Below are 27,044 nucleotides of genomic sequence, written 5' to 3'. Positions count from 1 at the left end.
TAAAACTATACTGAACAATAAACTAGTGCTAAAGAAAGAAATCCTGCATGGACAGGAGGAGTGCTGGGCAGAGACGGGCTCCATCTTACAAAGAGAGGGAAGAGCATCTTTGCGAGCAGGCTGGCTAACCTAGTGAGGAGGGCTTTAAACTAGGTTCACTGGGGGAAGGAGACCAAAGCCCTGACGTAAGTGGGAAAGCGGGATACCGGGAGGAAGCACAGGTAGGAACGTCTGTGAGGGGAGGGCTCCTGCCTCATACTGAGAATGAGGGGCGATCAGCAGGTTATCTCAAGTGCTTATATACGAATGCACAAAGCCTTGGAAACAAGCAGGGAGAACTGGAGGTCCTGGTGATGTCAAGGAATTATGACGTGATTGGAATAACAGAGACTTGGTGGGATAACTCACATGACTGGAGTACTGTCATGGATGGTTATAAACTGTTCAGGAAGGACCGGCAGGGCAGCAAAGGTGGGGGAGTAGCACTGTATGTAAGGGAGCAGTATGACTGCTCAGAGCTCCGATACGAAACTGCAGAAAAACCTGAGTGTCTCTGGACTACGTTTAGAAGTGTGAGCAACAAGAGTGATGTAGTGGTGGGAGTCTGCTATAGACCACCGGACCAGGGGGATGAGGTGGATGAGGCTTTCTTCTGGCAACTCGCAGAAGCTACTAGATCGCATGCCCTGGTTCTCATGGGTGACTTTAATTTTCCTGATATCTGCTGGGAGAGCAATACAGCGGTGCATAGACAATCCAGGAAGTTTTTGGAAAGCGTAGGGAACAATTTCCTGGTGCAAGTGCTAGAGGAGCCAACTGGGGGGGGAGCTTTTCTTGACCTGCTGCTCACAAACCGGGAAGAATTAGTGGGGGAAGCAAAAGTGGATGGGAATCTGGGAGGCAGTGACCATGAGTTGGTTGAGTTCAGGATCCTGACACAGGGAAGAAAGGTAAGCAGCAGGATACGGACCCTGGACTTCAGGAAAGCAGACTTCGACTCCCTCAGGGAACGGATGGGTAGGATCCCCTGGGGGACTAACATGAAGGGGAAAGGAGTCCAGGAGAGCTGGCTGTATTTCAAGGAATCCCTGTTGAGATTACAGGGACAAACCATCCCGATATGTCGAAAGAATAGTAAATATGGCAGGCGACCAGCTTGGCTTAACGGTGAAATCCTAGCAGATCTAAAAACATAAAAAAGACGCTTACAAGAAGTGGAAGGTTGGACATATGACCAGGGAAGAGTATAAAAATATTGCTCGGGCATGTAGGAATGAAATCAGGAGGGCCAAATCACACCTGGAGCTGCAGCTAGCAAGAGATGTCAGGAGTAACAAGAAGGGTTTCTTCAGGTATGTTGGCAACAAGAAGAAAGCCAAGGAAAGTGTGGGCCCCTTAATGAATGAGGGAGGCAACCTAGTGACAGAGGATGTGGAAAAAGCTAATGTACTCAGTGCTTTTTTTGCCTCTGTCTTCACTAACAAGGTCAGCTCCCAGACTGCTGCGCTGGGCATCACAACATGGGGAGTAGATGGCCAGCCCTCTGTGGAGAAAGAGGTGGTTAGGGACTATTTAGAAAAGCTGAACGTGCACAAGTCCATGGGGCCGGACGAGTTGCATCCGAGAGTGCTAAAGGAATTGGCGGCTGTGATTGCAGAGCCATTGGCCATTATCTTTGAAAACTCGTGGCGAACGGGGGAAGTCCCGGATGACTGGAAAAAGGCTAATGTAGTGCCAATCTTTAAAAAAGGGAAGGAGGAGAATCCTGGGAACTACAGGCCAGTCAGCCTCACCTCAGTCCCCGGAAAAATCATGGAGCAGGTCCTCAAAGAATCAATCCTGAAGCACTTACATGAGAGGAAAGTGATCAGGAACAGTCAGCATGGATTCACCAAGGGAAGGTCATGCCTGGCTAATCTAATAGCCTTCTATGATGAGATTACTGGTTCTGTGGATGAAGGGAAAGCAGTGGATGTATTGTTTCTTGACTTTAGCACGGTCTCCCACAGTGTTCTTGTCAGCAAGTTAAAGAAATATGGGCTGGAAGATTGCACTATAAGGTGGGTAGAAAGTTGGCTAGATTGTCGGGCTCAACGGGTAGTGATCAATGGCTCCATGTCTAGTTGGCAGCCGGTGTCAAGTGGAGTGCCCCAGGGGATGGTCTTGGGGCCGTTTTGTTCAATATCTTCATAAATGATCTGGAGGATGGTGTGGATTGCACTCTCAGCAAATTTGCGGATGATACTAAACTGGGAGGAGTGGTAGATACGCTGGAAGGCAGGGATAGGATACAGAGGGACCTAGACAAATTGGAGGATTGGGCCAAAAGAAATCTGATGAGGTTCAATAAGGATAACTGCAGGGTCCTGCACTTAGGACGGAAGAACCCAGTGCACCGCTACAGACTAGGGACCGAATGGCTAGGCAGCAGTTCTGCGGAAAAGGACCTAGGGGTGACAGTGGACGAGAAGCTGGATATGAGTCAGCAGTGTGCCCTTGTTGCCAAGAAGGCCAATGGCATTTTGGGATGCATAAGTAGGGGCATAACGAGCAGATCGAGGGACGTGATCGTTCCCCTCTATTCGACATTGGTGAGGCCTCATCTGGAGTACTGTGTCCAGTTTTGGGCCCCACACTACAAGAAGGATGTGGATAAATTGGAGAGAGTCCAGCGAAGAGCAACAAAAATGATTAGGGGTCTGGAACACGAGTTATGAGGAGAGGCTGAGGGAACTGGGATTGTTTAGTCTGCGGAACAGAAGAATGAGGGGGGATTTGATAGCTGCTTTCAACTACCTGAGAGGTGGTTCCAGAGAGGATGGTTCTAGACTATTCTCAGTGGTAGAAGAGGACAGGACAAGGAGTAATGGTCTCAAGTTGCAGTGGGGGAGGTTTAGGTTGGATATTAGGAAAAACTTTTTCACTGGGAGGGTGGTGAAACACTGGAATGCGTTACCTAGGGAGGTGGTAGAATCTCCTTCCTTCGAAGTTTTTAAGGTCAGGCTTGACAAAGCCCTGGCTGGGATGATTTAATTGGGGATTGGTCCTGCTTTGAGCAAGGGGTTGGACTAGATGACCTCCTGAGGTCCCTTCCAACCCTGATATTCTATGATTCTATGACAGGGAAATGTACTAGAAGCTATTTAATACAATTAAATCTACCCCAGCAGTTGTACAGCTTCCTAGGCAGGAGAATCCTCTCTGGACAAGTGTCTGCTCTGTCCCTATTCAGTTCTTCAGCCACCACCTGGATTTGGGGGACATGATCAGCCATCCCCTGGCATGCTAAGGGATGTGAACAATGCCAGACCCCACCCTTTCCCTTGAGCAGTACAACCATTCTAATCACTTTGGGGAGGAGTGCAGTGTGGTTATAGAAACATAGGTCTGGAAGGAATCTCAAGATGACATCGGTAAGGCAGCTTAAGTATATGATGAGTGGGAGCTTCAGTTTTTTCATAGTTTTTCACAGGGCACCTCTTCTCTGCTCCTACTCATAGAAATGGAAAAGACCTTATTTTTTCCATCCTTCTGCCAGTGGAGGATTGTTTCCTACAGCAATTTACTAGTGCTCCATTGAGTCTAGTTTTAAGTGTCCCAAGTGATGGGGCTTTCACCCCTTCCCTTGGAAGACTATTACACAACCTAATATAATCAGGTAAATCAGAGATGGAAAAGACCGGTTAGAATGATAGATTTATCATTGTGATACGTTATGGTTTTGTATGTTGTCTGGAATGAGCAATCATGAAATAATATCCACTGGGACCATGGTCTTTCCATGGAACTTAGTTTTCTTGCTAGTAATGCTATTTCCATATGTTCAGATGTACAAGGTTGGTGTAAGGAGAGCTGAGACAGTGATTATAGGTTATACACATGAAGGGAAGAACAAGGCATATTTTATTGGGGGAGCCATCCAGATGCAAGGGAATCTTGACCACGGTTGGTTAACAGTAAGCAGTAAAGAAGCTGTCCTAAAAGCCATGTCCCTGACAAATGAAGCACATGCCCCCCCCCCCCAAAAAAAGTCAAGGGTGTGCTTCTTTGATACCTTGTGGAAAGATGCTAGTGTTTTTTATGTGAAACTTTTTCTCCTCAAAAGGCTAGGATATGACCCAGAATGGGGAGGTGTAGTTAGTCATGTCACACACAGAAGTTAAGAAAATAATGTTACTTGTGTTATTAACAAGAAATTTCACTGAGGGTTTCCATGAGGTGTCAAACCACATGGTAAATCACTGGAAAGAATAACCTGTATGTCTTTGGCATTATGTGCTTTCAATTGAATAGGGCCTTTTTTCCCCCCCCTGAATCGGTGATTAATAACTGCCCTGACTGAACTGTGAGCTATGGGATCTGTTAAAATAATCCATGTTACTCAGTACAGAGCCAGTAGTCTAGAAGACTGGTGATAGACATCATCAGTCTAATCAGTTCTGTCTCAATAGGTTAAAACTCTTGCATAAGCCAGTATAAATGTCATTTCTGGAAAAGGTGTCCTAGCACTTACATTATGGTAGTCAACTGTTTTTTAAAAAGCCATTCTTGTATTAAGTTGTTTTTGATAGTGTTAGAAATTCATAAGGGTTTGAGAGTAATGCAAAATGCTGAATGGATTAGATGTTCAAACAGTAATCACATAATGTGACCAGAAGAAGGGAAAATAGCACCTTTTAAATTAAAGAAAAGGAGTACTTGTGGCACCTTAGAGACTAACCAATTTATTTGAGCATGAGCTTTCGTAGCTCACGAAAGCTCATGCTCAAATAAATTGGTTAGTCTCTAAGGTGCCACAAGTACTCCTTTTCTTTTTGCGAATACAGACTAACACGGCTGTTACTCTGAAACCTTTTAAATTAAAGTAGACCTTAGAAGCTTCTGTGTTATATTTGGTGTCCAAACGTCTTCAAAGACTTGGCATTAATTAATATCAGTATAAGTAAGTCATATTGAAGACTTTTTGTCTATTGCAGTAGTGCTGAAGTTCTGATCAAAAATAAACTACAGCATAATGTATTGACAATCGTGATTATTATCCTATTGTATTTGTGTTATATGTTGAAAATATAACCATACTAGCATTGTAGTTATTCCATATGATAAGCTTCATTAACCAAACTATCATATCAGGAACTGATCTAAAGCCCATTGAGGTCAAGAGAAAGACTCACATTGATTTCAATGGGCTTTGTAACAGGCCCATATAACTAAATGACTGTGCACATCTTATTGGACATTTTCCTTTGATACCAGTTCCTTTCAGCTTCAGCACATTTTCAAAGCACTACACAACATAACACCATAAAACACAATTATACAGTGAGCATTTGTAAAAGAAGTGATTTTCTTTAAAATTTTCTTGATTGCAAGTCCATCTTAAGTGATCACTCTCCTTACAGTGTGCATGATAAACATCCATTTTTTCATGTTCTGTGTGTATATAAATCTCCTTACTGTATTTTCCACTGAACGCATCTGATGAAGTGAGCTGTAGCTCACGAAAGCTTATGCTCAGATAAATTGGTTAGTCTCTAAGGTGCCACAAGTACTCCTTTTCTTTCTTAGAATATTTTTCAGGAGATCACAATACAGAAGTAATCTGGAAATGAACTGGTTGAATTCTAGGCAAAAATAAAATATAAGCATTAATCCAGGAACTAATTCTTCATCTTACCACAATCAGTGTGAAAATAACAGAAATTATCACCTGTTTCATTCTCGATACCCTAACACAGTGGTGTGCAAACTTTTCCAGTCGCGACCCCCCTTACCATTAACAGAATCTATACATGCCCATGCTCCATTTCTGTACAGTCAAGGCTTCCACAGCAGTGGAGCTTGGGCTAGGGGAGGAGCTGGGGTTAGCGGTAGAGCTGGTCTGGGGGCAAAGACAGAATGAGGGCAAAGCTGAGCTGGGGGTGGAGTGGGGTTGGGGGTGGAATGGGACTGGGGACATACCTGGCTTGGAGGCAGAGCTGAGCCTGGAGGTGGAGCTGATCTGGAGGTGAAGCAGGGCTGGAAGCATGGCGCTCCTTCCCCTTCTCCCTTCCCCTGTGGGAGCTAGCTCAAGCACTGCTGCGCACCCCCTCCCATCTCCCACAAACATTCCTCTGGTTTGGGGACCACTGCCCTAACATGTTCTTTGTATTGTGCTTTATGTGCTTACATTGACTGTGTAAACTGCATCGTAATGAACAGGATTAGACCAGATTTCATATAACAAAGCTGGAGATGTTAGGTTGCACAACATAAGTGAAATATTATATCTTTAAAAACTTAGATTTAAATGTATTAGACTGTGTATAAAAACCTTCGTTCATTGTATAGTTCAATACTTTTCCACCTAAAGATTAAGAAGCATATTCTACGTAGAACTATAGCAGTATAGAGGCTGCTGAAAGCTCTTAAATGCATATAGTAGTGTTGGTAAACCAGATTTTTGAAATCTGCAGTGTAAATCTGATTGCAGCATCTTACTTAAAGTACACTTATGTTCTAGATGGTGCTAATGTTCTAACTAATGCACTAACTTTTGTCTAATTAAATTGATGCTGCACTCCATTGTATACACTGTTCTTCCCATTGAACGTGGTCATCATGTTATCCAAATGGCAAAAGTGACACTCAAACATTAATGATCCATTCTGAAGTCAGACCACATATGTGTGTTGATACTGTAGTGACATGAAATGTGAATTACACATCTTAGATCAAATGGAACAGGAGCATTGTGAAAGTTGTTCTTATTCACACATGCTCACACTGAAGTGAGTAAGACTCCTCATATGAGCAAGGGCTTGCTGGACTGCGTCCCATATTTGTACTGAATGCAGGGTTTTGGCTTTAGTGAGCCTAGTGTGTGTTTGCTGTGCATTGTGCTGCCATTTCAAATAGTCAAGATTGAGGCACTGAAACATTACTATGTGTCATCAGATGGTTCTATTGTTGACCCTGTTGTTAGTTGTGTTTTAAAAGAATGCGTAAGCAGGTAGATCTTGAAGAAATGCTTATTGTTACCTGTGGTGTAATTCTTCTTTGATGCTGAAATATATCATAGCTTCTTCCTGCCTAAATCTCTCTCAAAGTCATTTTAAAGGGTAGCTACTGCCTAGAGGTTATACCCCGATAACTACACAAAACATGGTGCCAAAAAACAATAGATGGGTGATTTCTGATGATTTTTACTTCGCAGGGGTGAGTTTAATTTTGTTGAGTGTTTTAAATTCAACTTGCTAGATGAAAAGGTAGTGTCCATAACACTCACAAAAATATGTATTAATGTTGGCTTTGGATAAATATTCCTCTGCCAGTAAATAATATTAAGCAAATTTATTCTTAAGACATAAGAAGGTGTTGAAATGAAACGAAGAACTGTGTGTGTGGTGGGGGGTGGGGAAGAGAATGTGTGCATGCTTGCTAGAAAATACTTATTTCCAGGTCTTCAGCACACCTTTCAGAACCTATCATTTCAGGGGAGCAGCGTGTTCCAGTGGACAGGGACTCGGGATGCATAGATTTTATTCCTGATTGCCATGGATCTTGGGCAAATCACTTAACTTCCAGGTGCTAAGACTCATAGACTTTAAGGCCTGAAGGGACCATCATGATCATCTAGTCTGACCTTCTGCACATCGCAGGCCACAGAACCTCACCCACCCACTCCTGAAATAGACCCATAACTCTGGCTGAGTTACTGAAGTCCTCAAATCATGGTTTAAAGACTTCAAGTTACAGAGAATCCACCATTTACACTAGTTTAAACCTGCAAGTGACCCAAGCACCATGCTGTAGAGAGAGGCCGAAAAACTCCAGGGTCTCTGGCAATCTGACGTCATGAAAATTCCTTCCCGACCCCAAACACAGCAGTCTGTTGAAACCCTGAACATTTTGGCAAGATCCAACAGACAGACACCAGGAAAGAATTGTCTATAGTATCTTAGAGCCCTCCCCATCTAGTGGCCCATCACTGGCCATTGGGGATATTTGCTCCTAGTAGTCACAGATTGGATATATACCATTGTAGACTTCATCTTACCATCCCCTCCATATCAAGCTCAGTCTTGAAGCCAGTTAGGGTTTTTGCCCCCACTGCTCCCCTTGGAAGGCTGTTCCAGATCTTAACTCTTCTGACGGTTAGAAACCTTCAAGCCTAAAATTGTTGATCGCCATTGATATCCATTTGTTCTGGTGTCAACGCTGAGGCTTAACTTAACTCCTCTCCCTTCCTGGTATTTATCCTTCTGATGTATTTATAGAGAGCAGTCATATCTCTCCGCAGCCTTCGTTTGGTTAGGCTAAACAAGCCAAGCTCTTTGAGTCTTCTCTCATAAAGTAGGTTTTCCATTCCTCTGATCATCCTAGTAGCCCTTTTGTGCACCTGTTCCAGTTTGAATTCATCTTTCTTAAAAATGGGAGACCAGAATTGCATATAGTATTCCATATGAAGTCTCATCAGTGCCTTGTATAATGATACTCACACTTTCTACTAGAAATACTTCAGATCCTAGGATCACATTGGCAGCCCATAGTCATCCTATTATCAACCAGTACATCCAGGTCTTTCTCATCCTCTGTCACTTCCAACTGATATGTCTCTAGCTTACAGGAAAAATTCTTATGGTTGGTCTCTAAGTATATGACCTTGCACTTTGCACTATTAAATTTCATCCCATTTCTGTTACTCCAATTTTCAAAGTCATTCAGATCTTCTTGTATGATATTCTGGTTCTCCTCTATATTGGCAATACCTTCCAACTTAGTGTCATCTGCAATTTTACTAGCACATTTCCACTTTTTGTGCCAAAGTCATTGGTCCCAAGACTGATCCTTGAGGAACAGCACTAGTAACCTCCTTCCAGTCTGACAGTTCACCTTCAGTGTGACCATTGTAGTCTCACCTTTAACCAATTCTTTATCCACCTTTCAATTCTCATATTAATCCCCATCTTCTCCAGTTTAGCTAATAATTTCCCATGTGGAACTGTATCAAATGTGTTACTGAAATCCAGGTAGATTAGATCTACTGCATTTCCTTTGTCTAAAAAATCAGTTATCTTCTCAAAGAAAGAGATCAGTTTGGTCTGGCACTATCTACCTTTTATAAAACCATGCTGTATTTGATCCCAGTTACTGTTTACCTCAATGTTTTTTACTGCTTTCTCTTTCAAAATTTGTTCTAAGACTTTGCATACAATTGAGGTTAAGCTAACAGTCATGTAGTTTACTGGATCAGTTTTTTTTCCCTTTCTTTAAAATAGATACTATATAAGCAATCCTCCCATCAGAGGGTATGACCCTGAGTTTACAGATTCATAAAAAACCTGTGGTATTGGGCTTACCATTTCATGTTCCAGTTCTTTTAATATTCTTGGATGGAGATTATCCAGGCCCTGCAGTTTAGTCCCCTTAAGATGTTTGAGTTTAACTTCTACCTCGGATGAGGTAATTTCTACTTCCATATCCCCATTTCCATTAGCCGCCCTGCCACTACCCCTAAGCTCCTCAGTACCTTTATTAAAAATTCAGGCAGAGTATTTGTTTAGGTGCTGGGCCATGCCTAGATTATCTTTAATCTCCACCCCCATCTCAGTGCTTTGCGAGCCCACTGCTTCTTTCCCTGTTTTTTTTTTATTTATATGGCTATAGAACATTTTACTATTGGTTTTAATTTCCCTTGCAGGTCCAACTCCGGTTGGCTTTTGGCAATTCTCTCTTTTTCCCTAAACTTTCTGACCTCTAAGAGGTAGCTTTCCTTGCTGATCCATCCCATCTTCCATTCCTTGAAGCCTTTCTGCTTTCTCTTAATCACCTGTTTGAGATGACTGCTCATCCAGCTTGGTCTGCAATCCTCACCTTTCAATTTTTTTCCCTTGCGTTGGATGCAGGCTTAAGATAGTTTCTGCAGCTTTGACTTAAGGTAATTCCAAGTTTCCTCCACAGTCGATCCTTGAGTTCTGCAGTCCAGTCCATTTCCCTGCTAATTCTCTTAATTATTTTAAGTTTGTCCTTTTGAAATCAAGGACCCTACTTGCAGATCTGTTTTTGTTTATCTTTCCATTTACAGGATTAAGCCCTTACACTGTAAATGTTCATGACAGGGGCCATGTCTTCCTCTATGATCTGTGCAGTGCTCTGCAGTTGTTGGTACTAAACAAATAACATACGCCAGACAAAAACGAGAAAAGCTAACCACAGTTCTGTGTTTTGGAAACTACCTCACCACTGTTTTTTCTCATACATATTTTTTCTAAGGGTATGTCTACACTACGGAATAAGGTCGAATTTATAGAAGTCGGTTTTTTAGAAATCGGTTTTATATATTCGAGTGTGTGTGTCCCCACAGAAAATGCTCTAAGTGCATTAAGTGCATTAACTCGGCGGAGCGCTTCCACAGTACCGAGGCTAGAGTCGACTTCCGGAGCGTTGCACTGTGGATAGCTATCCCACAGTTCCCGCAGTCTCTGCTGCCCATTGGAATTCTGGGTTGAGATCCCAATGCCTGATGGGGCTAAAACATAGTCGCGGGTGGTTCTGGGTACATATCCTCAGGTCCCCGTTCCCTCCCTCCCTCCGTGAAAGCAAGGGCAGAAAATCATTTCGCGCCTTTTTTCCTGAGTTACCTGTGCAGACACCATACCACGGCAAGCATGGAGCCCGCTCAGGTAACCATCACCCTATGTCTCCTGGGTGCTGGCAGACGCGGTACGGCTTTGCTGCACAGTAGCAGCAACCCATTGCCTTCTGGCAGCAGACAGTGCAATACGACTGGTAGTCGTCCTCGTCGTGTCCGAGGTGCTCCTGGCCACGTCGGCTGGGAGCGCCTGGGCAGACATGGGCGCAGGGTCTAAATTTGGAGTGACTTGACCAGGTCATTCTCTTTAGTCCTGCAGTCAGTCCTATTGAACCGTCTTATGGTGAGCGGGCAGGCGATACGGACTGCTAGCAGTCGTACTGTACCATCTTCTGCCAGGCAGGCAAGAGATGAGGATGGCTAGCAGTCGTACTGTACCATCTTCTGCCGAGCAGCCATGAGATGTGGATGGCATGCAGTCCTTCTGCACCGTCTGATGCCAGCCAAAGATGTAAAAGATAGATGGAGTGGGTCAGAACAAGAAATAGACCAGATTTGTTTTGTACTCATTTGCCTCCTCCCCTGTCTAGGGGACTCATTCCTCTAGATCACACTGCAGTCACTCACAGAGAAGGTGCAGCGAGGTAAATCTAGCCATGTATCAATCAGAGGCCAGGCTAACTTCCTTGTTCCAATAAGAACGATAACTTAGGTGCACCATTTCTTATTGGAACCCTCCGTGAAGTCCTGCCTGAAATACTCCTTGATGTACAGACACCCCCTTTGTTGATTTTAGCTCCCTGAAGCCAACCCTGTAAGCTGTGTCGTCAGTCGCCCCTCCCTCCGTCAGAGCAACGGCAGACAATCGTTACGCGCCTTTTTTCTGTTCGGACGCCATACCAAGGCAAGCATGGAGGCCGCTCAGCTCACTTTGGCAATTAGGAGCACATTAAACACCACACACATTATCCAGCAGTATATGCAGCACCAGAACCTGGCAAAGCGATACCGGGCGAGGAGGCGACGTCAGCGCGGTCACGTGAGTGATCAGGACATGGACACAGATTTCTCTGAAAGCATGGGCCCTGCCAATGCATGCATCATGGTGCTAATGGGCCAGGTTCATGCTGTGGAACGCCGATTCTGGGCTCGGGAAACAAGCACAGACTGGTGGGACCGCATAGTGTTGCAGGTCTGGGACGATTCCCAGTGGCTGCAAAACTTTCGCATGCGTAAGGGCACTTTCATGGAACTTTGTGACTTGCTTTCCCCTGCCCTTAGGCGCATGAATACCAAGATGAGAGCAGCCCTCACAGTTGAGAAGCGAGTGGCAATAGCCCTGTGGAAGCTTGCAACGCCAGACAGCGACTGGTCAGTTGGGAATCAATTTGGAGTGGGCAAATCTACTGTGGGGGCTGCTGTGATGCAAGTAGCCCACGCAATCAAAGATCTGCTGATATCAAGGGTAGTGACCCTGGGAAATGTGCAGGTCATAGTGGATGGCTTTGCTGCAATGGGATTCCCTAACTGTGGTGGGGCTATAGACGGAACCCATATCCCTATCTTGGCACCGGAGCACCAAGCCGCCGAGTACATAAACCGCAAGGGGTACTTTTCGATAGTGCTGCAAGCTCTGGTGGATCACAAGGGACGTTTCACCAACATCAACGTGGGATGGCCGGGAAAGGTGCATGATGCTCGCATCTTCAGGAACTCTGGTCTGTTTCAAAAGCTGCAGGAAAGGACTTTATTCCCAGACCAGAAAATAACTGTTGGGGATGTTGAAATGCCTATATGTATCCTTGGGGACCCAGCCTACCCCTTAATGCCATGGCTCATGAAGCCATACACAGGCAGCCTGGACAGTAGTCAGGAGCTGTTCAACTACAGGCTGAGCAAGTGCAGAATGGTGGTAGAATGTGCATTTGGACGTTTAAAGGCGCGCTGGCGCAGTTTACTGACTCGCTTAGACCTCAGCGAAACCAATATTCCCACTGTTATTACTGCTTGCTATGTGCTCCACAATATCTGTGAGAGTAAGGGGGAGATGTTTATGGCGGGGTGGGAGGTTGAGGCAAATCGCCTGGCTGCTGGTTACGCGCAGCCAGACACCAGGGTGGTTAGAAGAGCACAGGAGGGCGCGGTACGCATCAGAGAAGGTTTGAAAACCAGTTTCATGCCTGGCCAGGCTACGGTGTGAAAGTTCTGTTTGTTTCTCCTTGATGAAACCCCCCGCCCCTTGGTTCACTCTACTTCCCTGTAAGCTAACCACCCGCCCCTCCTCCCTTCAATCACCGCTTGCAGAGGCAATGAAGTCATTGTTGCTTCACATTCATGCATTCTTTATTCATTCATCACACAAATAGGGGGATGACTACCAAGGTAGCCCAGGAGGGGTGTTGGAGGAGGGAAGGAAAATGCCACACAGCACTTTAAGCACAGCACTTTAAAAGTTTACAACTTTAAAATTTATTGAATGCCAGCCTTCTTTTTTTTGGGCAATCCTCTGTGGTGGAGTGGCTGGTTGGCCGGAGGCCCCCCCACCGCATTCTTGGGCGTCTGGGTGTGGAGGCTATGGAACTTGGGGAGGAGGGCGGTTGGTTACACAGGGGCTGTAGTGGCAATCTGTGCTCCAGCTGCCTTTGCTGCAGCTCAACCATACACTGGAGCATACTGATTTGGTCCTGCAGCAGCCTCAGCATTGAATCCTGCCTCCTCTCATCATACTGCCGCCACATTTGAGCTTCAGCCCTCTCTTCAGCCCGCCACTTACTCTCTTCAGCCCGCCACCTCTCCTCCCGGTCATTTTGTGCTTTCCTGCACTCTGACATTATTTGCCTCCATGCATTCGTCTGTGCTCTGTCAGTGTGGGAGGACAGCATGAGCTCGGAGAACATTTCATCGCGAGTGCGTTTTTTTTTTCTTTCTAAGCTTCACTAGCCTCTGGGAAGGAGAAGATCCTGTGATCATTGAAACACATGCAGCTGGTGGAGAAAAAGAAAGGGACAGCCGTATTTAAAAAGACACATTTTACAAAACAGTGGCTGCACTCTTTCAGGGTAAACCTTGCTGTTAACATTACATACATAGCACATGTGCTTTTGTTACAAGGTCGCATTTTGCCTCCTCCCACCGCGTGACTACCCCCTCAACCTTCCCCCCTCCCTGTGGCTAACAGCGGGGAACATTTCTGTTTAGCCACAGGCAAACAGCCCAACAAGAATGGGCTCCTCTGAGTGTCCCCTGAAGAAAAGCACTCTATTTCAACCAGGTGACCATGAATTATATCTCACTCTCCTGAGGATAACACAGAGAGATAAAGAACGAATGTTGTTTGAATGCCAGCAAACATACACTGCAATGCTTTGTTGTACAATGATTCCCGAGTACGTGTTACTGGCCTGGAGTGGTAAAGTGTCCTACCATGAAGGACGCAATAAGGCTGCCCTCCCCAGAAACCTTTTGCAAAGGCTTTAGGACTACATCTAGGAGAACCGCAAATGCCAGGGCAAAGTAATCCTTTCACATGCTTGCTTTTAAACCATGTATAGTATTTTAAAAGGTACACTCACCAGAGGTCCCTTCTCCGCCTGCTGGGTCCAGGAGGCAGCCTTGGGTGGGTTCGGGGGGTACTGGCTCCAGGTCTAGGGTGAGAAACAGTTCCTGGCTGTCGGGAAAACCGGTTTCTCCGCTTGCCTGCTGTGAGCTATCTACAACCTCCTCCTCCTCATCATCTTCTTCGTCCCCAAAACCTGCTTCCGTATTGCCTCCATCTCCATTGAAGGAGTCAAACAACACGGCTGGGGTAGTGGTGGCTGAACCCCCTAAAATGGCATGCAGCTCATCATAGAAGCAGCATGTTTGGGGCTCTGACCCAGAGCGGCTGTTCGCCTCTCTGGTTTTCTGGTAGGCTTGCCTCAGCTCCTTCAGTTTCACGCGGCACTGCTTCGGGTCCCTGTTATGGCCTCTGTCCTTCATGCCCTGGGAGATTTTGACAAAGGTTTTGGCATTTCGAAAACTGGAACGGAGTTCTGATAGCACGGATTCCTCTCCCCAAACAGCGATCAGATCCCGTACCTCCCGTTCAGTCCATGCTGGAGCTCTTTTGCGATTCTGGGACTCCATCATGGTCACCTGTGCTGATGAGCTCTGCATAGTCACCTGCAGCTTGCCACGCTGGCCAAACAGGAAATGAGATTCAAAAGTTCGCGGTTCTTTTCCTGTCTACCTGGCCAGTGCATCTGAGTTGAGAGTGCTGTCCAGAGCGGTCATAATGGAGCACTCTGGGATAGCTCCCGGAGGCCAATACCATCGAATTGTGTCCACAGTACCCCAAATTCGAGCCGGCAATGTCGATTTAAGCGCTAATCCACTTGTCAGGGGTGGAGTAAGGAAATCGATTTTAAGAGCCCTTTAAGTCGAAATAAAGGGCTTCATTGTGTGGACGGGTGCAGGTTTACATCGATTTAACGCTGCTAAATTCGACCTAAAGTCCTAGTGTAGACCAGGGCTAAGTGACCTCTACTCTAGGTTTATAAGTATTGAAATGTAATGTAAAAAATGAGATTAGTCAGCAAAACTGTAACTAAAAAGAATGTGTATAGAGTTAGCACAAGTTAATAAAGAAGCACATAAAGGATGCACTGGAGTCCCTAACAGCATTAGGTGGTTTTATTATTTATTACTATTAATATTATTTCATTTGTATTATTTTAGCACCCAGGTGCCCCAGATGTGGACAAGACCCTATTGCACTAGGCACTGTACCATCACAGAACAAAAAGAGTTCATGTCCCAGAGAGCTTACAGTCTAAGACAAGAAACAACAAATAGATACAGACAGACCAGTGCAGGAGAGTATAAGGAAGCAATGAGATGTTAGTGGTCAGCAAGATAGAAGAGGGTCACATTTTCTGAAGCATTCAACATTGCCTTAACTTTCCCCCACTGAAGTCAACGGCCAGTGTCTTCATTTGGGGTCAGAAGTAGTCCAACAATGAGGACTTCGGAAAATCTCCGTCTAATTACCATTTATATCATTTTAAGCCTCATTTCTGCTTTGCACACATGTGTAACTTCATGCACTAGAGTGGACTCCAAGGGACTACTCACATGCACAATGTTAAGTTTGAGCATAAAGTTTGCAGGACTAGGTCCCTAGACTATATTTTTTAAAGTTATACTTATGTCCAAAGATCTATTGTTTTCTATGCGGAATAGATGTTAAAATATAGAGTATGTCTATCCAAGACCTCTGCGACTTGTACTTCAGTCTTAAATAGTTTTAAAATCTGAACATTGATGATAGGTGCAACCTTCTCATTCATCATTATGTAACAATTGCATTAATTAGGTAATATAAGGGTTTGAGTGGTGACTTGCAGTTACTGGAGGTTGGACTATTGTGGTTTGCAAAACTGACTCAGGAAAATACATGTATCTTCATATTGTCCATTTCTCCCCCCAGAAGGGAACCCTGCTATTCTTCTGTTTAATCAATACCTTAGTTTTGGTTTGTAATCAGGGCCAGTTTTCATGCTTTCTTGCTCTATAGGGGATGCTTTGTGATATGATAAGGTGCTATAGAAATGTATATTCTTGTTTTCATAATTTGAGGGTCCAATGTAATGTCCCTGTGTTAAAAGGAAAACATTGCAGGGCTTTGTTATTTATCCAGGTGGTGTTCGCAGTGGTGGTGTTGTAGTCATGTTGGTCCCAGCATATATGAGAGTTAAGGTAGGTGAGGTAATATATTTTATTGGACCAACTTCTGTTGGTGAGAGAGTCAAGCTTTTGAGCTTACGTAGAGCTCACCTGAAGAAGAGCTCTGTGTGAGCTTGAAAAATTGTCTCTTTCGTGAACCGAAGTTGGTCTGATAAAAGATGTTACCTTACCCACCTTCTCTCCCTTATTTATTCAGCATATTTTAAAATTTTCACTACTTCATTTATTGCTGTTGCCAAAGCTGCATAGCTAGTACTGAGTTCACATTCAGCTGCATCTCTGACAACTATATTGCAGAGTTGTGTGATTTTAAATAAGTGAGATTTTACCCAGAGTATGAAATGTGTAAATATTTTTGCTCATTTTCAGAAGATCCTGTATGTAAGTGCTGATGCTGACAACTTCAGTAGAGGACATTAGTATTAATACCTGTCCATTTCCTGTACATTACGTTCTGGCAAGCAACTGTTTATAAAATGAATTTAATAGAGAAAGAAAAAAGTATCCATCATTCTTCTCCCCTCCACGCTTGCGCATTACACTATCAACACTGAGTTTTTATTTTTTACTTTCTTCTGATGCAGTATGTTTTGTTAATCTGACAGCTAACAATACTCTCTTAAAAAAATACCCAGTTTAGAAATCCTAGCCTTGGTCTCACCTGATTTTCCACGGAAATGTGTCAGTAGCTGAGATGGAGAGATTCACACTCTGCCAAAAGTGATAAGACTGTGGGAATTTCCAACTGTACGTAAGCGAAACTTTGTAAATAGACCACCACCACCATAGTATGAGCTAATTCTTTCCACCCCCTTTTTTTACTACAAGAACATAAATTTAATAATTGTCTTAAGAAATGTGCAGTCATGTCATTTATGAAGGTTGCTGGGAATAATTAAGGTAGGGTGGTACTGCATTTTCTGTGATTTGAGGGGTAGTTAAATTTGAATTAGGTCCTAGTGCACAGTCAATAAACACATTAAAAATTGCCCAGTGTTTAGTCATCTGATACTAGGGATCCATGACCATAATGTATGTTTTGGTGAGATTCAGAGCAGACTCTCTCAGTAAAATGTCGAGAGCGCATATGTATGGCACATTGCAGTTTTTAATGCTACTATGGAATTAAGTCACTTTAAGTATTTCCAGTTCCATCATGTTTAACATTTGTTGTCAGGCTCCAGATGGCATCACTTAGCACTTACTATTACTGTTTATTTTCAAAGCTGAAGTCATTTGTTGAAATGTGAATCATGCCAGAGATCAGTTGTTTAATGATTGCCTCATCCAAAGGATGTTTAAAAAGAAAAGATGAATCTAATGGACAGTATTTAACCTAAATTGAGATGTAGTACATGTGCCAATATATAAAATAGATCCCAGTCATCTAGAGAAATAAATGACTCCTGCTGTTTCTTTGAAAGATGAACTTTAAAAAAAAACGATTTTACAAACTTTTAGTTCCATTTCCTCAGCAATGGAATTAATCAGTTCTTGGCATTTGTTAGAGAAAACAATGTGAGACTGGAGATATCTTTAAATGGTCTTTTGAAACTTATTCATAAAGCTGAATCGTGTTATAAACTTATATTTCAGTATGCCAAAAGGCAGACTTGTTGTAACATTAATTTCTGGAACCAACGTAGTTCTATTTAAATTAAAATCATTTTACACTGTATCACATATCATATATACCTCATCCATGACTGAACAGAACCCCTTCCTGCTCCTAATGAAATCAACAGGAGTTTTGCAATTGGAGTCTGTGGAGCAGGAATAGGCTGTTAGCATTTTATAAAAGCTAAGTCCCTAATTTTCTAATGGGAACCTGTCTGGACAATTAAGCTACACACTGTTGTACACCTAAGATCTTTTTCTGAGGAGCTGTGCACCTGTGGCTATGCTCTGCATCTTTTGAAAATCAGGCCTTCTGTTCTGATATGTACCTGTTATAGTTTTTTTCCAGGACTTATGGGTTCCTTGGATTTGCTGTCATCTTCTGGACGATACAGTACATTAAGACAACCTGAGTTTGCTTTGCTACTGTGGCGAAGTTTCAGAGAATAATTGGGGCAAGGTTAATTAATTAGCTGCTTGCTATACAAAATCCATTTCTTAATTGTTTTTTCTCAGTAAGAAAGATTTTAGTGTAATAAGTGTTGTTGTGGCAGGTGTCAGTTAAACAATTTGTCCCAAGTTCTTTTTTTTATTGTGAAAGCAAGTTTTGACTCTTGGGAAGACATTCTGTGGTGGTGTGGTGGGTTATGTAGTGGGAACTGCTTGAGCAGCAGAAGAGTTTGATCTATGTTTAGAGTCAGTTCTTGAGGCAGAGTTGTTCCTTGAGAGTCAGGGGATCGGTGTTGAACTGAGATGCCTATAAGAAGTCATTGCTATTTGATCATCTCATTTCAAGACTTGTATATGTGTATAAATAAAGCAAATAACATTTGGAATATACCCAGACTCTGCCTTTCTGATTTCTCCTCCACTAGAAACTAACCTGCAAGGCCCTAGACAACTGCTCCCACTCAGCAGCGGGGCAACACTGGTATCAAACGAGACACTGATGTAGGAAGAAGGAGGAACAGTATTATAGTGTTGGTATATGCCTTTGGTTTTCTTACTTTAAGAGCTATGAATATGAAATTCTAATTGGAATCCAAGGCATAAAGTTTTTAAAATAACTACATAGGCTATTTAAGAAATAAAATTAACAGTCTTTGTAAGAGAAGACTGTTTAGGATGCCAATTTGAAGTAAAATCCTCCTCCAAAAATATCTTCCAAAAAAAAGCAAAGCTAAGTAGATAAACAACAAATACAGAGGAACACATTGTCAAAATGTGTTAGCCCTATTTTGTCTCTAGTGGAATATAAATATATTTGAGGTAGGGTAGGTTGATGTGATAGTGTTGTAAATTGGTCACCCAGATGTTCATTGAGTGCCACATCTAGGGTCATCACTGAAAGTTCATTTAAAAGGCAGATCACAACTCTTTGACATTTTGAGCAGGATTTTGCAGAGTTTGTCATAGAATAGGCTTCTGAGTAAACTGAGAACATACAGATTGACATGATTCATTCTAGGGCCCTTGTTTGCATAAAAGTAAATGGGATTTTGCCATTGTCTTTAATGGAAGCAGGATCACATCTTGTTGTCAGTAACCATTTTATTATTATAATATATATGGATTAAATTGTGTTATAACAACAACATTAGGGATACCTCTTGTGGTGGAAGCAAACTGATTTTTCTATGTACCATGATGGAAAGAAAGAGAGGAGGTGGCTGGTGTGAGAATATGGGTATGTAAAATAGACCAATGTGTAATAATCTGTTATGTATATATATTTATAATATACAGAAAATCATTTGAAAACTAAACCTGGCTACTGACTATTGTTACATGTCCTTTCTCAAGTACACTAATTTGCATGTATTACTGTACATAACTTAGTGACATTTTTCTTTTTCCAGGGTCAAGTGCTTTCGTGGGAAAAAGGTCCATGGGGAATATGACATCAAAGTTGAACAGGTAACTAAACTATTTACTCTAGATGTTACAAATATTTATTTATCATTTTCTATATAGTCCCTTGAAAATTGAGAGTGTGTAAGTGGGTTAAATAGCATGTGAATTTGCTAGCTCTTCTTTTATGGAATTTCTTAAGCAATGCCAAAAGCTTCATGAAAATTTTGCTACTGTTAAATTTTGTTGTGAATTATGAATGTGGCAAGAACAAACTTATTTAATTGGAGGGGTACTTTGGGGGGGGCCTTAAGTGCCCACCCCCCATTAACTGTTCTAATGTCCTTGTGGTGGTGACATGGCACATTATAGTCCAGTGTCATGATTCTGGTCCCTTCACTGCTGTGCCTGATCATCCCAACCCTTTCTAAGGCCCTGGGATGCAGCCTCAGGAGACTGCAATAAAAATTTCAAGTATTCATTTTTATTTTAATGCAGCTCTTACTAGAGTATCATCATAGCTTTGCATAGTGGTAAAAATATGAAATGATCAGAAGGGTTAGCTACAGACAACTGATTTCCCAAAGGATGAGTGGGACTGAATGTTGGCTTTTTCTGGTTCACGCTATTGCTGTCTTAATTTTAAAATGTACATGTACCCCAGTGCAGTTTTAGCACTTCTAAAATATGGGGTAAAGCCATATATATCTGCAGACCCTTAGAAGATTTATACAGATTTCACTTGAATTGGATTTCTGAAAAGGGCAATAAACACATTCTTTGCATGCTTTCAGTGACTGTTTATAAAAGGGACTGTAGCCATGAATCTTTTCCATATTTTGTTGTCACATAAAAGGGATTGTTTTGTCTCTGGAATCTTTTGAATAGGGCCCTGAGAGAACAAAACATCACGAGCCAGGTTCTCAGCTAATGTAAATCCAACATAGCTCTACTGACTTGAATGTAACCACATTGCTTTATGCCAGCTGAGGATCTGATCCACATTTTTAACTCAGAAGCATGGAAAGTCTTGTGGGGATCTGCAGGAGTGTTGTTGGGGTTAGGGAAAAAGGAAGCATATTATCTGGACCTAAAATATAGTTCAGATATACATCCAATCCTGTAGTTCAAGTCACACAAGCATTACCCGTGTGGAGTAAGGTTGCCAACTTTCTGATTGCAGAATACCGAACACCCTTGCCCTGCCTGGCCCCCCACTCACTCCATCTCCCCTCCGTCCGTCACCTGCTCTCCCCTACCCTCACTCACTTGCTCATTTTCACCGGACTGGGACAGGGGGTTGGGGTGCAGGAGAGGGTGAGGGTGACGGCTCTGGATGGGGGTGAGGTTTGGGGGTACATGAGGGGGCTCTGAGCTTGGGGGTGAGGCTGTGGGGTTCCAAGTGTGGAAGGGGGCTCTAGGCTGGGGCAGAGGGTTCGGGTGCAGGGGGTGCAGGCTATGGGTGGGGCTGGGATGAGGGGTTTGGTGTGCAGGAGGGGGTTCTGGGCTGGGGTCAAGGGGTTTGGAGTGCAGGAGGGGGCTCTGGGCTGGTGCAGGGGGTTAATGTGTGGGTGGAGGTGTAGGGTGCAGGCTCCATGAGGGATTTTGGGTGTGGGAGGGGGCTCAGGGCTGGGGCAGAGGTTGAGGTGCAGGAGATTGGCAGGGGGTTGGCGCTTACCAACCAGTGGGAGCTGCAGAGCCAGCACTCTGGTTGGGGGCAGTGTGCGGAGCCCCCTGAGTCCCCCTGCATCTAAGAACTGGAGGGAGGACATGCCACCGCTTCCGGAAGCTGCGTGGAGCCAGGGCAGGCAGGGAGCCTGTCTTAGCCCTGCTGCACCACCAACCATACTTTTAACGGCCCGGTCAGCAGTGCTGACTGGAGCTGCCAGGGTTCCTTTTCAACTGGGCATTCCAGTTGAAAACCGAACTCCTGGCATCCCTGGTGTGCTGACACATTGAAATCATCTGGAGCAGCACACAGGCTCAAGGATCCTCTTGGCACAGAGTCTGTTGCAGAGTCGGGACCTGCTTTTTGTGGATGGGACAGTGAAAGTTTGAGGAATTTTTTGTTTTTGTGGACCCTACTAATCCCATGGTAACAGAAGTTTTCTACTGTGCAATTAACCTGAGTCACTGACACCATTTTAATATTTTATAGTTAGTAACTGCCAGCAGTGCATTATCAGCATGTTGGACTTCCTGAACATCATAATGCAGGTAGAGGGTTCAGACACTGAGCAAACAGCATACTGTGGAAATGCAGGACTTGGAAACTGCAAGAAAATTGTAGACTTCTCCCTGTATTGGCACTGGAGCACACAAGTTCATGGAGGGCCCAGAGAAAATGTAGTCTAACAAAAAGATAGATGGGGTACAGTCTCAATCCCCATCGCCACTGAGTGCTGAGCAGGAGGTGGTTCTCAGTGTCACATTTGCCTTACTACTTGCTGCATTTGTTACACACAGTTATACACAGAAATTGGAGGGCATGTTGCACCTTACGGACAAACTCCGGTGAGATGAGAATCCTGTTCATAGTTGTTCTGAATATTAGAGCACTTTCCTGTACTGTGAAATCTTTTTCCTTCTTTCCAAAATAGATGTCAAGAATTTGGCCCAGTGTCCACTGGAGCACTTAAGCCCAGTCATTGTATAGAAAAATAAACCTTTCTAGCACTTGTCAAATTTTTAATTCAATGGCAAAACACATGATTAGGATACTTTGAGGAAGCAAGCCACTGGAATTGGTCGTTTTAACCTGATTAATGAATCAGAAAGATTAGAAGCAAGTATCAAATTAAACATATTCTGAATTATTGTTTCTATAACAGCCTCAGTTCTTAGATGTTATCATAAACATACAGCTAAGGGTAGCATAAAATCCTTCCTTTACCTGTAAAGGGTTAAGAAGCTCAAATAACCTGGTTGGCACCTGAGCAAAAGGACCAATAAGGGGAGAAGATACTTTCAAATCTGTGGGGGAAAGTTTTTTGGTTTTTTTTCTTTGTGTTCTCTCTGGGTCAGTAAGGAACCAGGGCAGGGAAAATACATCTCCTAAAGCTATGTCTGAATTAACCATCTAAGATTACAAATTGTAAGTAATAGGAAGGAAACGTGTTAGATTATCTTTTGTTGTAGCTTGTGAATTTTCCCTAGGCTAAGAGGGAGGTTAATTCCTGGTGGTGTTTTTTTTTTTTTTTTGGTAACTTTAAAGTTTTGCCTAGAGGGGAATCCTCTGTGTTTTGAATCTGATTACCCTGTAAAATTACCTTCCATCCTGATTTTACAGAGGTCCTTGTTTTACATTTTCTTTATAATAAAGTTCTGCTTTTAAGAACCTGGTTGGTTTTTAGTGTCCTAAAAACCCAAGGGGCTGGTCTGTGCTCACCTTGTTTACCTATTTGGTTGGTATATTATTTTCAAGCCTCCCCAGGAAAGGGGACGAAGGGGGGATATTTTAGGGAAACAGGAACTCCAAGTGGTCCTTTTCCTGAATCTTTGTCTAACTCGCTTGGTGGTGGCAGCAGTACCCATCTAAGGACAAGGAAGGATTTGTGCATTGGGGAAATTTTTAACCTAAGCTGGTTAATGCGGGTCCCCACATCTGTACCCTAGAGTTCAGAGTGGGGAGGGAATCCTGACAGATGTATATTCATAACTTCCGACATTGCCATTGTAAAGTGTGTATGTTATCAATTTAATTTAAAAACTATGTGCCAAGGGCTTCATCCAGCAAGGTCCAGAGCATTCTGGCCCCTATCCATCAGAGCTCTTAAGCGTGTGTTTAGATTCAATGGGCTAGTCACATGCTTAAAGTTAAGCACATGCTTAAGTGCTTTGATGGATTGGGTCAGATTAGTCAGCACTTTGCATGGCCAAGCTCTGAGGCTCTTACACAGGGTTTACTCAGGCAAACTTCCATTGACTCCAGTTTTCAGTGAGCCTTCTGATGCTTTCTGTATTGGTATCTGGGACAGCAAAGATGCCTTCATTTATCGAACCAAAACATTATAGCTGGGGGCATTTCCATTATTCTGCTGGTCAGTGTTATAATAAAGAGCTATGAGAGTCTATGTAGATGAAAGACACGACATATATGAAAAACATCCTGTCCTTTTATTTCAAATAACTGAGGGATCACAGTGTCACTTTACTCACGAACAGTATGGAATTGAATTATTGTCCTTGTAAATGTCACATTTCTAGTGTGCGAAAATATCTTTCTAAGAGAAATTCTGCATTTGTGAATCATGACTGTATAGTGTTGTGCATAGGATACTTGATGTGGAACCTCTTTAGAAGAAGAATAAATGCACATAATACAGAAAAAGTGTGTATATGTAGGGACATTGATACACATGCTGTAAGCAGGTGTTCTGTTTACGTATGGTATTTGCCTCTAATTCATAGTTTGGTAATATGGTTTCTGGACAACATAGGCTATAACTTTAAGTAGTCTGTCTATTAATTTTCCACTGAAATACCACACAGAGCAAAAATAAATATCAACCTTTGATACAGAGATGAAGAAGGAAATATGCTCATCCTGTGTATGAGCCCCAGATAGGCCCTTACCATGGATATATTCATGCTGTAACCCATTTTTTCTTTTAATATGTTAGAACTGTGGCAAACTTGTGGTGATGTGAATATGCCTGACTTTTTTAGGTGAAAAGTATTTGTTTTCAATACTAGTTATGTTTAAAATAAAGAGAAGGAAGTTAGTTAAAATATGGGTAAAATAAAAGCAGGTTGACTTATCTGAGTCTTTTTTCATAGGCACAATTTTCAGAGATCAACTTGATAGCCCATGCTGAGGGCAGTTATGCCGTAGACATCCAAGCATTCCGTAATGGCACCAAAGTTGTCAGGTAAGTTTGAAAAACAAAATAAACAAACAAAAGAACACCTGAATAAAGCATAAGAAGGTGTAACCCTTGAAGGGAAGAATTAACTGGAATTCCTTACTAAAATGCTTGAGTAAGAGGAGATACTTTTCTCTGTAGCTGTACTTGCCCACATGTGGTATCCCCACTACAAGGAATTCTGATTCATGAGACAGGCCTCAAATTCTCTGCAGTCAACATCAAGAAAGAAAGCAACCTGGCAGTGTGACGAAACCCAGTTGTGACACTTGTGTGTGAGCAAGTATAACAGCGAGCTGACAAAGGTTCTCTTCAGTAAATTGTTACCATTGTTATGGGTGTGGCAACCTAATGGAATTGCCAGGATAGTGTAGAACTAGAACTACTTAGCACTGACAACTTTAATTTGTTTCCAGTTTTCTTTAAACATTCCTTCTTGTCCCCATAGATTAATTATTAGATTTGTTGACACTATACTGAAGTGAATTTCACATTGGGCCCAGTGCAGGATCAGGACCTAAATGAAAACAGATCATCTGTTGTAATATGTGCATGGCAGTGTACCTGTATAAATATTTTCTTTGTGTTTTGAAGATGATTGAAACATCACTGATCAGTCACAAGTACTATACTATTGTGAATTTTTCCCTGTGGAGTTTGAAAAGTGTCATAAAGAAAAAATGGTTTTCCATGCTGAAATCTAGTATAAAATCCCCACTTACCCCTGGAGCAAACTTTTTCAATTGGAAGCCTTTTGGGGCTGGAACTGTGTCATCTTGTGTGTCTGAAAAGCTCTTATCCTGCCGCAGGAACTACTGCATTGAAAATAATAATGATTGTTTTACTATGTTTATCCTTTTTAATTTTATTAAAACATATAACTATGTTTCTGCTTACATTCTTTGTCATAAATAAGTGAAAAATTATGCAACTCCTGTGGCAGTCTTTTGGTTAACTATATCTCACCCTTTTTTTAAACTCCACTGTCTGAAGCCTATTAAATATTTGGACCGGTGTAGATCATTTAGAATCATAGAACCATAGGGTTAGAAGGGCCAGGGCCGGGCCATTTAATCTAACCCTCTGCCAAAATGCAGGATTTGTGGTGTCTAAACCATCCAAGACAGATGGCTATCCAGACTCTTTTTGAAAACCTCCAATGAAGGAGCTTCCGTGACTTCCCTAGGCCGTCTGTTCTATTGTCCTACTGTGCTTGCAGTTAGGAAGTTTTTTTTTCTGAGATTGAATCTAAATCTGTTATGCTGTAGTTTGAACCCATTGCTTCTTGTCCTGTCCTCTGTGGCAAGAGAGAGAAATTTTTCTCCATCTTTTTTATAGCAGCCTATAGGAATGCAGAGGTACACGGAAGTGTGTTCTTCAAATGTTCAGCTGACAAGAAACCTCGTTTAAGCCACTTTTTAGTGTATGGGCCAGATAACAGGATGTGCACCATGTCCCTTTGTTTGCCCTAAGTCAATCTCTTAGAAGGAGGACACAGGAAGAGCTCCACTTTCAGGGTGAAACAGTGGCCCATTGAAGTCAATGGCAAAAATTCCCATTGACTTCAGTGGAGCAAAGACTTCACTTGTAATATATACAATGAGATTTAATAGCAGTTTTTGATTTCTGAATATTCAGATGAGAAAACTTATGTTTTGGTAGTACTTGCTAATGTGATTCAAAGGGAACTTTTAGCATAGCTTTGCAGAGCAAAATGTCACTTTCTGGACAAAATCATACGTTATTATGTATTTTCCCAAGAAAGAAACTTTCCATTTTGTAGTGTTTACTAGGAAAATTTTTTTAAACATGCAAAAGCTGCCTTTCATTTTCACAAAAAAGGGAAAAAAATGCTGGAAAAAATGGAAAAACATTTGTCACAAAACATTGAGATTTTGGGGTTTGGGAGGCTTTGTGTCAGTGGTGAGTTTTGTGCACACACCTCTATATATGTATATGCAGTCATGTGTAGACTTTCTGTCCAGTATCAATTACAGAACTGTAACTCACTCTCTTTATTCTGATCAGAATGCACCAACTCCTTACATTCCTTCCTCTAAATCTCATGCACCAGTCTTCAACTGAGAGGATGTGCGGTGGAGGGGAGACTTAGGCAGGGCTGGCTCCAGGCACCAGCTTTCCAAGCAGGTGCCTGGGGCAGCATTGAGAATGGGGCGGCAGTCTGTGTCCCACGGTGGCAATTCGGCGGCAGCCCCGCTGCTCTTCCGGGCGCTGCGACAATTCGGAGCCGCCCCTGGATTTAGGTCAGTTCCATCTAGGGTCAGTTCAGAGAGCTTACATTTTAAAGGGGCACTTCCTATCTTTTTCCTTTGTCTAAGTGCACAGTACACTCTGAGATGATGTGTAATCCCTCAATGGTCTTCCCCTTTTTGTAAGATCAAGGTGCAGACTCT

At 42.8% G+C, this 27,044-nt stretch overlaps 1 protein-coding gene across 7 annotated transcripts in view; it reads left to right on the top strand.

Annotated features, from left to right (window-relative positions):
* SYN2 (synapsin II) overlaps positions 1-27,044 on the top strand; it is a 434,891-nt gene that overhangs the window by 212,760 nt on the left and 195,087 nt on the right. For all 7 annotated transcript variants that reach the window (XM_073352278.2, XM_073352279.2, XM_073352281.2 and 4 more), the window contains exons 2-3: positions 19,774-19,831; positions 24,545-24,636. In XM_073352278.2, coding sequence (XP_073208379.1) covers positions 19,774-19,831; positions 24,545-24,636 — 150 coding nt within the window. The remainder of the gene's footprint in view (positions 1-19,773; positions 19,832-24,544; positions 24,637-27,044) is intronic.

This window comes from Lepidochelys kempii, chromosome 7 (genome assembly GCF_965140285.1).
Source record: "Lepidochelys kempii isolate rLepKem1 chromosome 7, rLepKem1.hap1, whole genome shotgun sequence".
NCBI classification, from domain to species: Eukaryota; Metazoa; Chordata; order Testudines; family Cheloniidae; genus Lepidochelys; species Lepidochelys kempii.
The sequence above is the reverse complement of the archived record's forward strand: the minus strand, read 5'-3'. Positions and strand labels throughout refer to the sequence as shown.